Genomic DNA, 14,184 nt, shown 5'->3' on the forward strand with positions numbered 1-14,184 from the left:
GGTAGCATTTTTACACAATTTTGCAAGCATTTTGGTAAATCCAAGTAATGTAGATCACTCGACTTCTATTACAGATGATTTTGTTGCACACAACCCGACTCAAATTATTCTAGAATACCAAAGCAGTGTTCCATTTGGATTAATACCATGTGTCATAGACTCACAAGTGGCAAAAGTCTCAAACATGGGGCCGAGAGTCATTATAGACTATGAGAAGTTACGAGAATGGTGCATTGACGGGATGAATGTGTAAAGGAAAATGAGAAATCTCATAAACTTATGGCAACATCTGTCATGTTTTCCCCCACTAGCAAAATATTTTGTTTTGACCCTATTAAGTGGTCATAACAGGTGCAAGACATACGGTACTATATTTTATACAATTGTCAGAAATAACTATCAGATAATGTTTCCAATTCATTCAGGTTAACTAAAATGCACTACGCAACATGGTTTCCTCATTAGCCATAATGTTGGATGCGTCACATGGATGTGACTAGGGTTGCAGCTTTGATCCCAGCCTTTTGGTCTAATTTAAAAGAACGACAGAGTCTGTATCCAAATGTTTTGGGGTCCACATTAATCTTGAATGTCTATTCACCTGAATTATTTTGCTTCTAATATTTTGTGTTTTTGCACATGATTTTAAATAAATTCAGAATATAACCAAAATCAAATGTTTATAAAAGTTTTTTTTTCTTCTAATAAACAAGTCCTTATTTGATGGTTTTCTTGAAGGCAAATTTTTATGTCAGTCCTAGCGTGCACTGAGAGCATTAAATCATATGTTAGGGTATACAGATGTGGATTAATCGCCTGTACATAGCCTTTGCCTTAAAACACTTTCTTTGTAGTATATCATTCATTAAATTGATATAAATTAGGTTATTCCTAAACCATAGTAATCTGAGTTTTTCAAGGTTTTGGAAACATAAATTTTATTGATTTACAGATTATATGCTAAAAATAAAGAATATTAAGATGAAGGCTACTAATGAAAGCTCATCCAAAACTGTATACCACATGGTTTCAAGCCACTGTTTCATGCCAGGACTGAATGAAAACTTGGCTTTAAGTACATAAAAAAAACATTAGATAGGCACTTTAATTAGTAGGGAAAAAAACTTTTAAAAACATTTAAATGCTATGAATTTATTTAAAATTATTTGCAGCCACACAAAATATTATAAGTAAAATAATTTAGGATACTATCCCCTTAAGCCTCTTTGTAAAGAACCATGCAATGTTAAATCCTACCTTTGTAATTTATCACATTGCACAATTTATGTTGTCATGTTGGTGTTGAGTAAGGAAGGTTGTTTGTGCATCGGGGTTTTAGCTACAAGTTGTGGAGGATGATTACTGCTCGCGGACTGGCATCGACAAGTTCGACATCCCCCAGCCTCACCCTCTGCCAATGCCCGAGTACGGAGGCTACTTTGCTCCACTCACCATGTTCCTGCCGGACACATCCCAACCCATCAGCAACTTCCACAGGTAAGTGTGATGTATAAAGTATTGATTTTTAATGGTGTTCTATTATCCCTTGTTACCAAGTAGCGGCTCAATTATTTTAAATTTATTTTTCTTTATTATTTTTTGTGTTAGGCACTAGAGGTTCTTGTAGTAGTGCATGCTAAGGTTTTACATGCCTGTTGTTGGGTATTGATGAGGCACACAGAAAATTTCATTTTTTCCCTCAATATTTAGACTTCAGATTTGTGTAGGGAACAATTCGCTATCACCAAGCGAGGTGACACAGTGGTTAAACAGTAGATTGTATTGGGGAGAAACCAGGTTTAATTCTAGTCTACATCTCCTGGTTTTGTTTTGACATGATTTCTTAGAATCACTGCATGAAATGGTAGAATTTTTTTTTTCCTAGCCTAAGTTAAATCAATAGTGTGTGCAGGAAGGGTCCAAGATAAAGGACCTAAGTGTGTCACAGGCTTAAAGTCTATACACTCTACTCAGGCTAGATTTAAACCATGCGGTAAAAGGACACATGCATCTTGTGCTACTGGGGTTTATTGGCCAGTCATGGCAGCTATTTTCGCCATGGCTGACGCCCCATTGCCATTGGTCATCCTAGCTTAAAGCTAGCTAATATGACCCAGGTAAAACCTGCATAAACACATAGAAAACCCTGGTCCGGGTCATGCGGTGATCAACTAAAATGCACTAAAGCAAGCACTACTGGACAAGGGGTAGGGGGTCCTAGTAAGAAGAGTTTGGTGGGGCAGAAAAATCAACCTTTCGGCCCCCAATTAAATTTGTTGTGCAATCCTGGGTTGCGGTACCGGGGGCGTATGTGCCCCCGGGGGTGGGCGACTACACTCGTCAACATTCCCATCTGCCATTCAGCTGCCTGTAAAAAAAAAAAAGCTGAGTGCTACTGCAAATATTCCAATCCCCTAGCGCCGGAGCCGCGGCTATGCCTGCGGAACAGCCTCGGTTCTGGCAATATTTACAGCGAAAGAAGGTGGCAAGGCAAGCCCTGCAAGCAGGTAAATCCACTGATTCGCCTGCACAGTGTGCCGTGCGGGCCCAAAGCGCACCGATAGCAGAGTGTACAAGTGCACTCAGCAGTGGGCAAAAGAGCCAGTAAACCGGCTCGAACTGCGGGTGCACGAGGTTCCATCCAGCCCGGCGATGCTCCATTTTGATCTTCCTTCTTCCAGTCAACAGCCAATTACCTTTCGTGCCAGGGTGGGGGTAAGACTTTCAGACCCTCTTGTCCACCCAAAATCCTCGGGTCTGCGGATAATCGTGCCATTCAAGGCTACCACTGGCCCCAATAGTGGCCCCTGCCAAAGTTCACGACTGTCTTCCTTCAGAGTTTCGACGCTGTTCAATTCCGTTGTGTGCGTAGCATTCCGCAGCTCCGCAGGTTCCAGCTCGCAGTTCGTCTACTCATTGCATTTTTTCAGCACATACAGTTCCCCTGCGGTGCCTTCGCCGATGAAACTGCTTCCAGCTGCACACCGATCTTCATACAGGTTATTCACAGTCACCCCAGTGAAGTCACTACTTTCACTAAGACGGTGTATTCGCCACCTGCTGGATGCGGTCGGTAGGAGATGGCACTGCCAAGTCGCCCTTGGTTAGCTCACAAATCACCCACGCACTCCCAGCCTTCGGTAACCCAGAAGCTCGCAGGGCACATCCCGGCCCACAGCCAGTGGGAGACGACATGATTCAATACCTAAGCCCATGGCCGAAGCTCTCATAATTTTCTAATTTCTCCACTCCCTACTCAATGTTAGTCCATAAAAGTAATTAAAATTTCTTTTGCTACCAGTCTATGACTGTGTGCTACATTATGTGTAGATTACAAAGTTGATAGGAGCGAAATGATGCACAAGTTATGCGGTGATGGTGGTAAATTAGGAAAGCAGATGCAATGGGGCAGTGATGGTAATGCAGGTGTTGATGGAGAGTTGTAGCAGGTGCATCGTAGCAGTGGTAAATTAGGTGAGGTTATGGCAGGTGTGACATGGTGGCAAAGGTGGTGATGCTAATTTACAAGAGCTAATGGCGGGTATAACACCTGTGCCAGGTGCAACGTGGCGGTGATGCTGCTGACGGACGTGGTGGTGGATGGGGTAGAGGTGGACTGGTCCATCCACGTGCCGCTGATGCTGCACATCCTGTTCCTGGGCATGGACCACAGCCGGCCGCTGGTTCACGAGCACTGCAAGCAGCTGCTGCTGAACCTGCTAGTGGTGCTGGCGGACCACGGTGACCACCTAGCCGTGGCGCGCGTGCTGCTCAACTCCAAGACCGCGCAGCTGGGACTGGGGCTGCCCACGCCGGTGCTGCCTGTGCTGCCCCACACCTTCACGGGTCAGTACGAGCCTTCTCCCTCCTCCATAACAATAATATACTGCAGGCTGCACCCCTGCTTTCAAACCTGTTTCTTTTTTTCTTTTTTTTTGAAGTGACGTCTAATAAATCGATGAACGCCGGCTGCACGCACGAAAAAGTGTCCCGTTACGCACATTGTTCCGTTACGCTGTGTTCCGTTATGCTCATTGTTCCGTTACGCAGTGTCCCGTTACGCTCATTGTTCCATTACGCTGTGTTCTGCGCCATCAACTACTTCTCTCTATAACTCAGTTAGGTTAAGAGTGAAAGGTAGGACAACACTGAAAGCTCGTGAACCAAGGCTCAATGAAGTGTTTTGATGTGAGGTTAGTTGAGACAAAAATTGGCTGACTGGTCATGCACACTTACAGTTAGGGCAGTTAATTAATAAAATATAATTTCATGTTAATAATTTATTTCAAGAATACATTATGTTATTTTTACTTATACACATTGGCAAAATACATAATATCACTTGAGTATCGTCATTTACGTAATCATTTTAAAATTATTATTTAGATATACTTATATTTTATGTTTTTAGCAAGGGCCTCGCTATCACAAAAGGTAATTAACGAACATTCAGAAACAGACTTTTATGAAAAACATATCTTAAATTTTTGTTGCACAATTTCTCTTTCTATAATTATTACTTGTTACATTATTTTTCTTTCTCTAATTATTAATATATTAATATATTTTAGTTTTGTTGTTACATTGTTCCAAAAAAAAATATAACTTAATGCGTAGTAGACTTTAGACGAAAATGTCTGACGTGATTCAGTTCAAAAAAAAGATTTTAACACATGGTTGGTTTTGAGGTTAGTAGATCATGCCAAAAAATAAATTAGATGCCGGCTTTCCTGATAGATGCGGTCACTGCATGGCTTCCGGGCCGATGAGGACAGGCCTCATACACCACAGCACAAGGTAGATTCAAGTGAACCGCATGGCCAGTACTCGTCGACCGCTATTAACAAAATAACCAATATATTTTAACACTGCCGGTGTTACAATCATTACCAGACGTTCTTAATAAATAGATCAGAAAATCTCACCACTTAGTGCGGTATAACAATGCTCAAAGCATGTTAAATTCACAAACTTCAACAGGCACGAATTATCACTATGTAATCATGGCGGCAAGGTGTTGAAAAAGAAAGTTATTTTTTGCTCACAGCAAGACGAAGAAGAACATAGAACATAGTACTAGTAGAGAATACTTTTTGGAAATACAATATGTATCGATTATTACTTGACAATATTTTACCACAAAACAATGAATTAACTTACAATTTATGAAATTATTCTTTTACATATTTACTAAAATAATTAAATTATAATAAATAATGATTCATAATAAACTTGAAGTTATGTTGGCACAATAACAAAATTGATGTGTTACAAATTTTTTAAGTTACACTTAATTACAATTATAAACAATTCCAACTTTGTTCAGTAGTAAACTTTAAATATTTAAATATGACATATTAAATTAATAAATTCCAAATTGAATAATAAAAATGTCTGGAAACCAGTTCGCCATTAAAACAAAAAAAAATAATAAGGTAAATAAAGTTGAGCAAGTGCCACAAAACAGTACAATGGCACAGTTCCGTTACGCTGTCTGCGAGTGCAGTAATAATAGGTTATGTTACAATTGACTAAAAAATTATGGTGATTCATATATTTGATGATATATATTTGATTACAGTTTATGTATTTATATGAAAACTTGTTCATAATTATATTTAAACTTTATGGCTAAACGCCAGTTTTTAAAATTAATTACAAGTCATCTATCTACTCGTGAACTGTTTCGTCGACTGTTTATAAAGTGAAGTCAAAAGTTTATGTGGTTTTCATTGCTTATTACAACAACAATTTCGGCAATAAAGGTTAATTATTCTTGCATTTTAAAAATCTTATTGCTAGTATTATTTCAAGTATTTATTATTTTATTATTAAAATAAAAATGATTCAATTTTATTCATAAAGTATGCAATCATTTCATCAATGTTTTGTTATGACGTACGTTAAACTATCGTCCGTAAACCGACTTTACAGACATCCAATTTTTTTATATATGATTAGCTTTTTCAATATAACTGTACTATATGCAATTTTTTTTTAACTCAAGCCCACTCAAGCTCACCCTTAACACACAAACACACACACATACACCCACACACACACACACACACACACACACACACACCCACAGACCCACCCACACACCTACCTGGACACACATATGGTGTGCAGAGATTCAGAAAAAACCACTCAATTATGAAAGCAATTTAAGTATTCGTTGAGGGCAAATGAGTAGTTCCGTTTCTGTATTTTTTTTTAAAAAATATTTTTAGGAGATTAAAAAAAGCTAAAATTTATGAATTCTGAATCATTTTTAGGAATGAAACATCCAGTACTGATTCTTGAAAGCACTCAAGGAACTTGCATTACATCTTTATCTTCATTTCTCTGCCATTTAAAGTTATGTTCACCACTCAAATTTCATAGTTACCCTATGTATGACGAGAAGACTGTGCACCAATTCAGAGCCTTAAGCTTAGAGGAGATACCATGCTTGAAGCTCTAGCGAACATTGCTTTTGCTGCCACACTAACACAGATACACCTCTGACTAGGTGACTCCTTAAGTCCATCATGTCTGCTTGTGTACTTTATTCATCATTAGGTTTGAGTCCAAATTCAGAAATATAAATGTCTTGTTGCTGTACATGAGCATAACATATTAAAGTGCGTTTCCACTGAGGCAACAGGTGACCGGCGTCAGGTGAAATTTTGTCACCATGTCGCTTTCTTCATGTTGAAAAGGCAACATGTTTCCTGTCATTTTACAACAATCGTTTCCACTGCTGTCTCGTATGGCTGGCTACATGCTGCCTGTTGCCTACATGTGTGCTCTGCTTTCTACAAATAAACGCAGTCATTCGTCAAAATGGAAGAAATGATAGTAGCTGCTGCATTTTTGATCTTATATTCTGCTGCTATTGAGCATAAAAGAAAACACGGTTGGTGAAGAAGAGAGACATTCTTAAAGAGAGATGGGTGCTTTGGTTCGTGTCCCCGATGAAACTCTAGCCAGCAAACTCCAATCAGAGCTTTTTTTATTAAGTTTTAGAAATTCTACTTAATCTACTTATTGAAGCGCAAAACTGTGATACACCGTAATAATACATGATGAAGTCAGATCAGTGTGTCCACAAGAATAAAATTATATTACGAATAATTCACCTTAATGATTTTCATCAAATAATAAATAAACAAAACATAAATTATATCTAAGCAACGAATGATGTATTATTACAAGAATAATTATTCTCATTTGGTGAGGTACAGAAAAATTATTATAATATGCTCAGCCCTGTTTTCATAATAAACCTGAGATATTGCAAGAACAACATAAATATTTCCATGTAATTTATACCATTTTTTAATAAATACCAATATGGTATAAACACTCTTAGTTTACGAAAGATTATCATCAGTTTCAAGCAAACTAAATTAAATATACGAGTTACTAAAAACACAACACACATACATAAAGCGCGATTCAGAAGAGTGCAAATCTTGGAACTCCGTAACAAGGGAACATGGATCACTGAAAGCTAATCAAGTTACAAAAATTACTCAGTGCAAAGATACGCACATGAGTCACTGCTCTACCTAAAGGAAAGTACAGAAACGAGGAGAACTGATTCTATAATACCAACATGACTAATACAGAAACGAGGAGAGCTGACCCAATAATACCAACATGACTAATATTTGTAGATAAACCCAAAAGTGGGGGGGGGGGGGAAAAAAAAAGAAAAAAAAAAGCTTACAAATTTCTAAACACGTTTTCATAATGAATATAAGACAATTACCTGTGGCAATGATAACCACCCTAAATTTTACTCTACTACAGTACAGGTAAAAAATGCTCATATGCAGTATAAGAGTAGTGATCAGGAACTTGATGGGGGAAAATGGGGAAACAAGCCAAATTCCATACAAAACTAGTACCAATACTTATCAATAGTTCAAAATTTAAGGAGTTTAATTCGTAAGAAATTGAAATGCCTAAAGCAAAAATTCTAATAGAAAACTGGCTAGCTTATGTGCCGTGTATTAGGGATTTAGGCACGTTTTATTTAAAATTTTGTAATCTTAAATATTTTTGGAAATATTTTTTTTTTTTCTCTCATCTTATTTTCTTTACGGTCAGGCCCTCAGCCTCTGTTCTGAGGCGAGCTGATTTTCTTTCCCAGCCTCATGCTAGGCTAGCATTCTGGCTAATATTTTTCCCGCCTCCAGGCACGTCGGGGGCCGGTAACTTTATTTCTTCGCGTAACTACTTTTGCCTAGAGCAGCTTGTGAAGCAGTGCTGAGCCCTGCTAACTCTGTCACGAATCGGTATAAGGTTCACTAGCAGCAAGACACGACAGGAGGATCCCGTGGGCCTTGCGTCCCACAGACCATGCGTTTTTTGAAGCCATCCCCCTCCTGCTCACCCACCCTTTCTTCTCAGAAGTGAAGCTAGGAGCGACGACCGCTCGGGTACGTTAACCGAATTCAAGGCCATCTCAGGCTTGACAGCCGCAGTTAAGATTCTGCACTTTAACGACATCTAGCGATGGCTGTGGTCACTAACGCCACTTGTGGGCGTCGGCAGCGCCGACACTACCGCGCTCGCGCGGAGGTAACAACAACCTTTCTCCCCCTTATGTTTCAGGCCGCTAGGTGGCACCTCTGGTTACTCCATTACCCCCTAGCTTGACACACTCGTTGGTCACAAGTCAATTTATTAGTACTTCTGCTCACCACCAAAAGATAGCGCCTCAGTCGCGCAGTCACGCCAGTAAGATCTAATTTTTTTTATGCCGGACACCTTCGGGTGGGCTCGGTAATTTTCGGCTCAGAGCCTACCCCCCTCCCATTCTCTAGAGACCCCGCGCTTATGATATAGTGACGATACCCCGCGCTGAAGTTACTTCGGTGCGCGCCTCCTGACTGACTGGTTCCGTTTGTAACTGCGATTTTCGGCGAATCATCGACATTGCATCGTATATTATGTAGTCTTCTCAGACTAGAGGGATGAAGTCCCTATCTAAAATTAAGAGTAACCAGTCAGTAGTTTAGTTAAAAGTAGAGAAACTTAGTATTTTTTATATATATATTTTTTAATTAATCATGATGACTTCCGTGTCTACCGCGAATCGTGGTTCGAGTTTTCGGAGACGAGACGCCCTCTCCTGAGCGCCAGGACCAACACCCTGTTTTGGTAAGTCTTGACGTCATCCCCCCTTTAATTTTCCCTCTATTGGCCTTTTGCGCCATTTAAGTATACTGTCTGGAAACAGGTCTAATTCTTTGGAATTTGGACTTCTGTTTCAGACAGGGTTCCAAGTTTGGGGCAGCCAAATTCCTCTGCCAGAACCTCTGGAATCGGTTCCTGAGCATAATCCACCATCTTTAGGCCTACTACCTCGATCACCGTCTACCTACAGCCCCGGGTGATACCCGCAAAATTCTATCATTTTATTCACGAACTCAAAAATAGTGTAACCCAGTTAAGACAGCGGACAGTAAAAGCAGTTCGAGGAGAAGAAATTTATATTATGTTTTGCAAGTACTATATGTTCAACCTTTAAAGTTACCAATGTTGATTTCATTCATGTGTTTAAGTATTGTTATTTTTGTTAAACATTCAGGGCCGGCCCGATAGTAAATAAGTTCAATTAGTAAATAAGTGTAATTGTGAGGAATTTAAATAAGATCACTTATCAATGAAAAACAGATGTTACTAAGGAAAATTTAATCTATAAAAAAGAAAGAACAATGATTAATAAAATAAGGAAGTCTATAAAAGTAACAGTTGTTTTTATTTATTTAATATATAATAACGATCCTTTTTCTCCCAAGTGTTCGTAGGGAGTCTCTAAATTTTCTTTGTTTACTCCTAGTGTCGCCTCTGTTGTTGACTTTTATAGCTATCAATTGAGGGCCCCAGTATTCAGAGTTTCCAAATCTTTTTATCTAATTACTTAATTATTCTTTAAGACACTTGGGGTATTACACTTACATGAAACAAATCGACGTGACATGCTTTACCTGAATAAACCAAACGATCAAATCGGGTTAGATCAATTAGAACCAAGAAATAGAAGTTACAGTGGCAAAGTGTAAAACCATAATTCGCCAGCAAAACCATTGCAAGACAGAGAAACTTCTGTCACCACGGTAAGCTATGTTACTAATGCCAATACCTATTTTACAAGTAACACATTTAAATAGAAATAAGAAGTTACAATAGGTGAAGTTACAGACCATCTAAACACTGAAAATTACTGTTAACATAACAAGTTGGCTAACAAATCTGAAAGAAATGAAATTTGTAGTCGGGTGATACTACATGATCAAATGATGATACAATAAGAAGGCTAAAGGCCTCTGTGATGATATTTAAAAGCAATGAAGTAGCCCCATGTGCATGCGTGAAGGGGTAAAGAAGGGTAAGCAAAAGTAAAAGAAGTGGCTGGAGGAACGAGACTAAGAGGTTGGGAATGTGCAGAGGGAAGCGGAGGGTTAGGGGAGAAAAGAGAGTGCGCTGTGGCTATTCAAAATCCAGCACATTGAACCAGTTTAAGAGTATACAATTTCAAATGATTTTGGGACAAAACTGATAGCCAATGATGAAGCTCTCGTCAAATATTTCTCTAGAAAGTGTGAAGATAATTTTCATTATCTTCTAGAAAAATGTGAGCCAAAAATAAGGAAATCTGACAAATTGTCTGCAGTGCCGCCAAAAGTAAGGTTATTGGTAACGCTGAGGTTTCTGGCTGCCGGGGAGAGCTACAAATCGCTAATGTTTCTCTTCAGAATCTTTGTTCCTATTATATCACTTATTGTTCCAGAGGTCTGCTTTTATCGAAGTCCATGCTGCTTCTACAATGTCGCCTGTTCCTAACCAGCATGGGAAGCTCAGCAACAGGTGGCGACAGAATTCTCGGAAACAGTGACACGTTTGACATTGTCACTTGCGACGGGTCATATCTGTCCAAACAGTGTAAACACTCAGCATTCAGCAACAATGTAGCATTCTACATGTTGCTGAAATGTTTTCTCGGTGGAAACACAATTAATATTTGAAGTTATTTTTTCCAATTTGTTTCATTTTAGAGAATTTATAATATGTTCCTACTTATTTTTACATTATAACAGGATTTAGTTACTGTTAAGCATCAGCTTGTGAACCACTGGGATGAAAAAAAATTAATACTACACATGAGGGACTACAAATGTCATAATAGGCACATTAAGCCATGACCGTTGACTGAAAAGTTTTCAAAGCTAGACTATAATATGTTATATGGAGCCATAAAACACAATACAATTTTCATACAGTTCTGGAAGTTACAGTTTATAAATTTAAAAAATTCAAGACATTGAAGAATTACTTATTTTACAATACTCCTTTAAGCTGTAGTAGTACATATTTAATTCTCTGATTTTTGAGCAGAAACACTTGTTGCTTGTTACAGAGCCAAATCCCGAGTTTGACAGTTACCTGCAAGGTCCGATACCATCCTCAGCAACTAACAGCACTGTGGCACTTCCTGCAGGCAGTGGCTCTCCAGCATTCGTGCCTCCTGCGGCCGGTGGGTTACAGAGCAGATGTTACATTGTTACACCACATGTACTGTAGTGTTCTATCTGGTTATAAAGGTAGCCAGATCTTATTAGTCTTTTCATATGTTATTACTTCCTAACTAAGCAGTGAGAAATTAAATTTGATTAAAAGTTTGTTTAGTTGTCTGAACTCTCTGTTGTTTAGTAATAAGCATATTTTGTATGGTTTTGGTTCCAAAGTAAAAAAAAAAAATAGTTTGCTGTACATACTTGTGGAGTAAAAATAACATAACAGAATTTTTTTATTAATAATTACATATATATATACATATATACATATATATATATATATACACACACATATATATATATATATATATATATATATATATACATATATATATATATATATATATATATATATATATATAATATATACATATATATATACATACATATACATACACACACACACACACCTACAAGTGATTATTTTTTAATATTCAATTCTCCACGTTTTGAGATTTTGGATTACTGTGAATGATTTTGCTAGTGTAACAGCAGAAATTAACCTATCTTGAGATGGTTGCAATTTAATTGTAAGTGCAGATGTCTCGTGATTCACTCTTAGAACCATTGTAGCAAAAGACTGTTAAGTGATGCCAGTGGCGCCGTGTGGTGCAGGGGACAGCTGCCTGGTGCCGATGGTGCCTGCAGTGGGTTCCGGTGTCCCTCCGGTCATCGTGACGCCCGAGGACAGCTCCACCTGGGCCGGGCTGCAGCCGGGACTGAACATGCCCATTCAGGATGTCATTAAGTCACTCATTGATTTCCTGGCCAACAAGTGAGCATTCGTGAACTACACTCTCCTAAAGTGGTTTTAAGTTTGCTTTCAAATAGTTGAGTACACTGTTCCTTGATGGGCCCACCTAGTAAGGGTGTATTTGTGTTAGTGAGGTAGCATAATAAGTGCCATGCTCGCTGTGCTTACGAGCACGATATCACCTCTAAGCGCAAGGCTGTGGACTGGCACGTAGTCTTATCATTCGTAGGGCAACTCTAAAGCCCCATTTACAATGAGGCAACATTTGGCAACATGTAGAATCACATTGTTTCCGAGCTCTGAGTGTTTACACTGTTTCAGCGGATGTTGCACGACACAAGCAACAGTGTTAAACACATTAATATTTCTGAGAACCCTGTTGTCTGCCATTTGTCGCCATTTGAAGTCGAGCTTTCCATCCTGGTTGTGAAACACATGACATGTAGAGGCTACATAGAATAAATGATCCAAAGAATAGACTGTAGCTTTTATTGCATAATAGAGGCAGTTACCAATACTGTGGGTGTGTGGGATGTTCAGCTCCCATAACATAATAATTTTTTAAAACTCAACACAGTAAAAGAAATGTCTGCTAGTTTTGCTGTAAAGTAGCCTAAATTAAATATGTTATAAAAATGGGAGAAAAAAAATCTTAAGAGAAAGCTATTCTTAGCTATCTCTGGTAGCCATAAACAGCACATTAATTACCAACACTAACTTTTAGTACTACTGAAAACTGCTAATTAGTTTCAAATTTACTTATTTTTGGTTCGCACTGTTCTAGATAGTGATCTGCAACCTGTGGCCTGCAGGCCAAATGCGGACCATCCGGGCGAATTTTTGGGGGCCCCGCAGACAATTACATTTTTCTCTAAAATGTTTTTTTTTCTATATATGAATTGTAATATAAAAGTTAACATACTAATTTTTATTCATTTAATTATAAACTTCTAAAAATATTGGTGGCAAACCTAAAGTATATTTAATAAAGTACATGTTTAATTTAAAGTAATTAATTCTATTTAAGTTTCTTTTTCATTTTGCAAAACAACTACAAATGAATAACCATGAAAAAAAATGTCATTGTAATGAATATGGTATGATTATCATGTGTGTGGTACAGTGCAGCTGGAAACACGTTAGTCAAGAAAATAATTGACCCTAGATTTAAAAATGTTAGCAATAACTGTTCCAAAATATAATCAAATCTTCTTTACACATTCTAGATAAAAAAAATTTAAAGAGGGCTTAATTGTTGGCTATTAGCTACATCACAAAATCAACTTGAAATATTATACTCTCTTAGAACATCTCTTTTCTCCATCATTTCCTATTTTACTTAATAGCAGCAGCATTAAAGATCAAAAATTGCAGCAGCTGCTTTAATTTCTTTTCATCAAAACTATCATTTTTGTTTGCTTAGTCACCTGTATTTATTATATATTGTAATAAGTGTACGAAAACGTAAATATAAAGTCACTACATATTTCAGTATTATCTTTGAAAGATTTGTGCAATGGGAGTGCATGACTTGATGTAAGTTTTTGGACATACGTCATTGCTAAGCAATGGCGTATGTCCAAAAACTTACATCAAGTACATATTTCAGTATTATAATTTTTACTAGGCATCTGGTAACTTAACTGGATGTATGTCAGGAAGTGATTGAGGGTAAACAATATGTAGATATTTAACGAATGCATATTTTTTCAAAGATTGATCTAAGAAGTGTGCAGATAAGTGGAGGTGTACTATATTCACTTGAGGACCGCGATGGTGAAGTGGTCGGATCATTCACCTCCCATCAAGGGAGTTGAACCAGGGAAATTTTTTTTAATGTAAGATGTGGCGGATGTT

General features: G+C 38.0%; 1 protein-coding gene across 1 annotated transcript in view; it reads left to right on the forward strand.

Annotated features, from left to right (window-relative positions):
* Positions 1–14,184, forward strand: part of LOC134536067 (protein furry) — a 737,387-nt gene that overhangs the window by 556,568 nt on the left and 166,635 nt on the right. The window contains exons 30-34 of the mRNA XM_063375635.1: positions 1,340–1,497; positions 3,560–3,846; positions 11,417–11,533; positions 12,189–12,348; positions 13,456–13,465. Coding sequence (XP_063231705.1) covers positions 1,340–1,497; positions 3,560–3,846; positions 11,417–11,533; positions 12,189–12,348; positions 13,456–13,465 — 732 coding nt within the window. The remainder of the gene's footprint in view (positions 1–1,339; positions 1,498–3,559; positions 3,847–11,416; positions 11,534–12,188; positions 12,349–13,455; positions 13,466–14,184) is intronic.

Source organism: Bacillus rossius, chromosome 1 (assembly GCF_032445375.1).
Source record: "Bacillus rossius redtenbacheri isolate Brsri chromosome 1, Brsri_v3, whole genome shotgun sequence".
Classification (NCBI taxonomy): Eukaryota; Metazoa; Arthropoda; class Insecta; order Phasmatodea; family Bacillidae; genus Bacillus; species Bacillus rossius.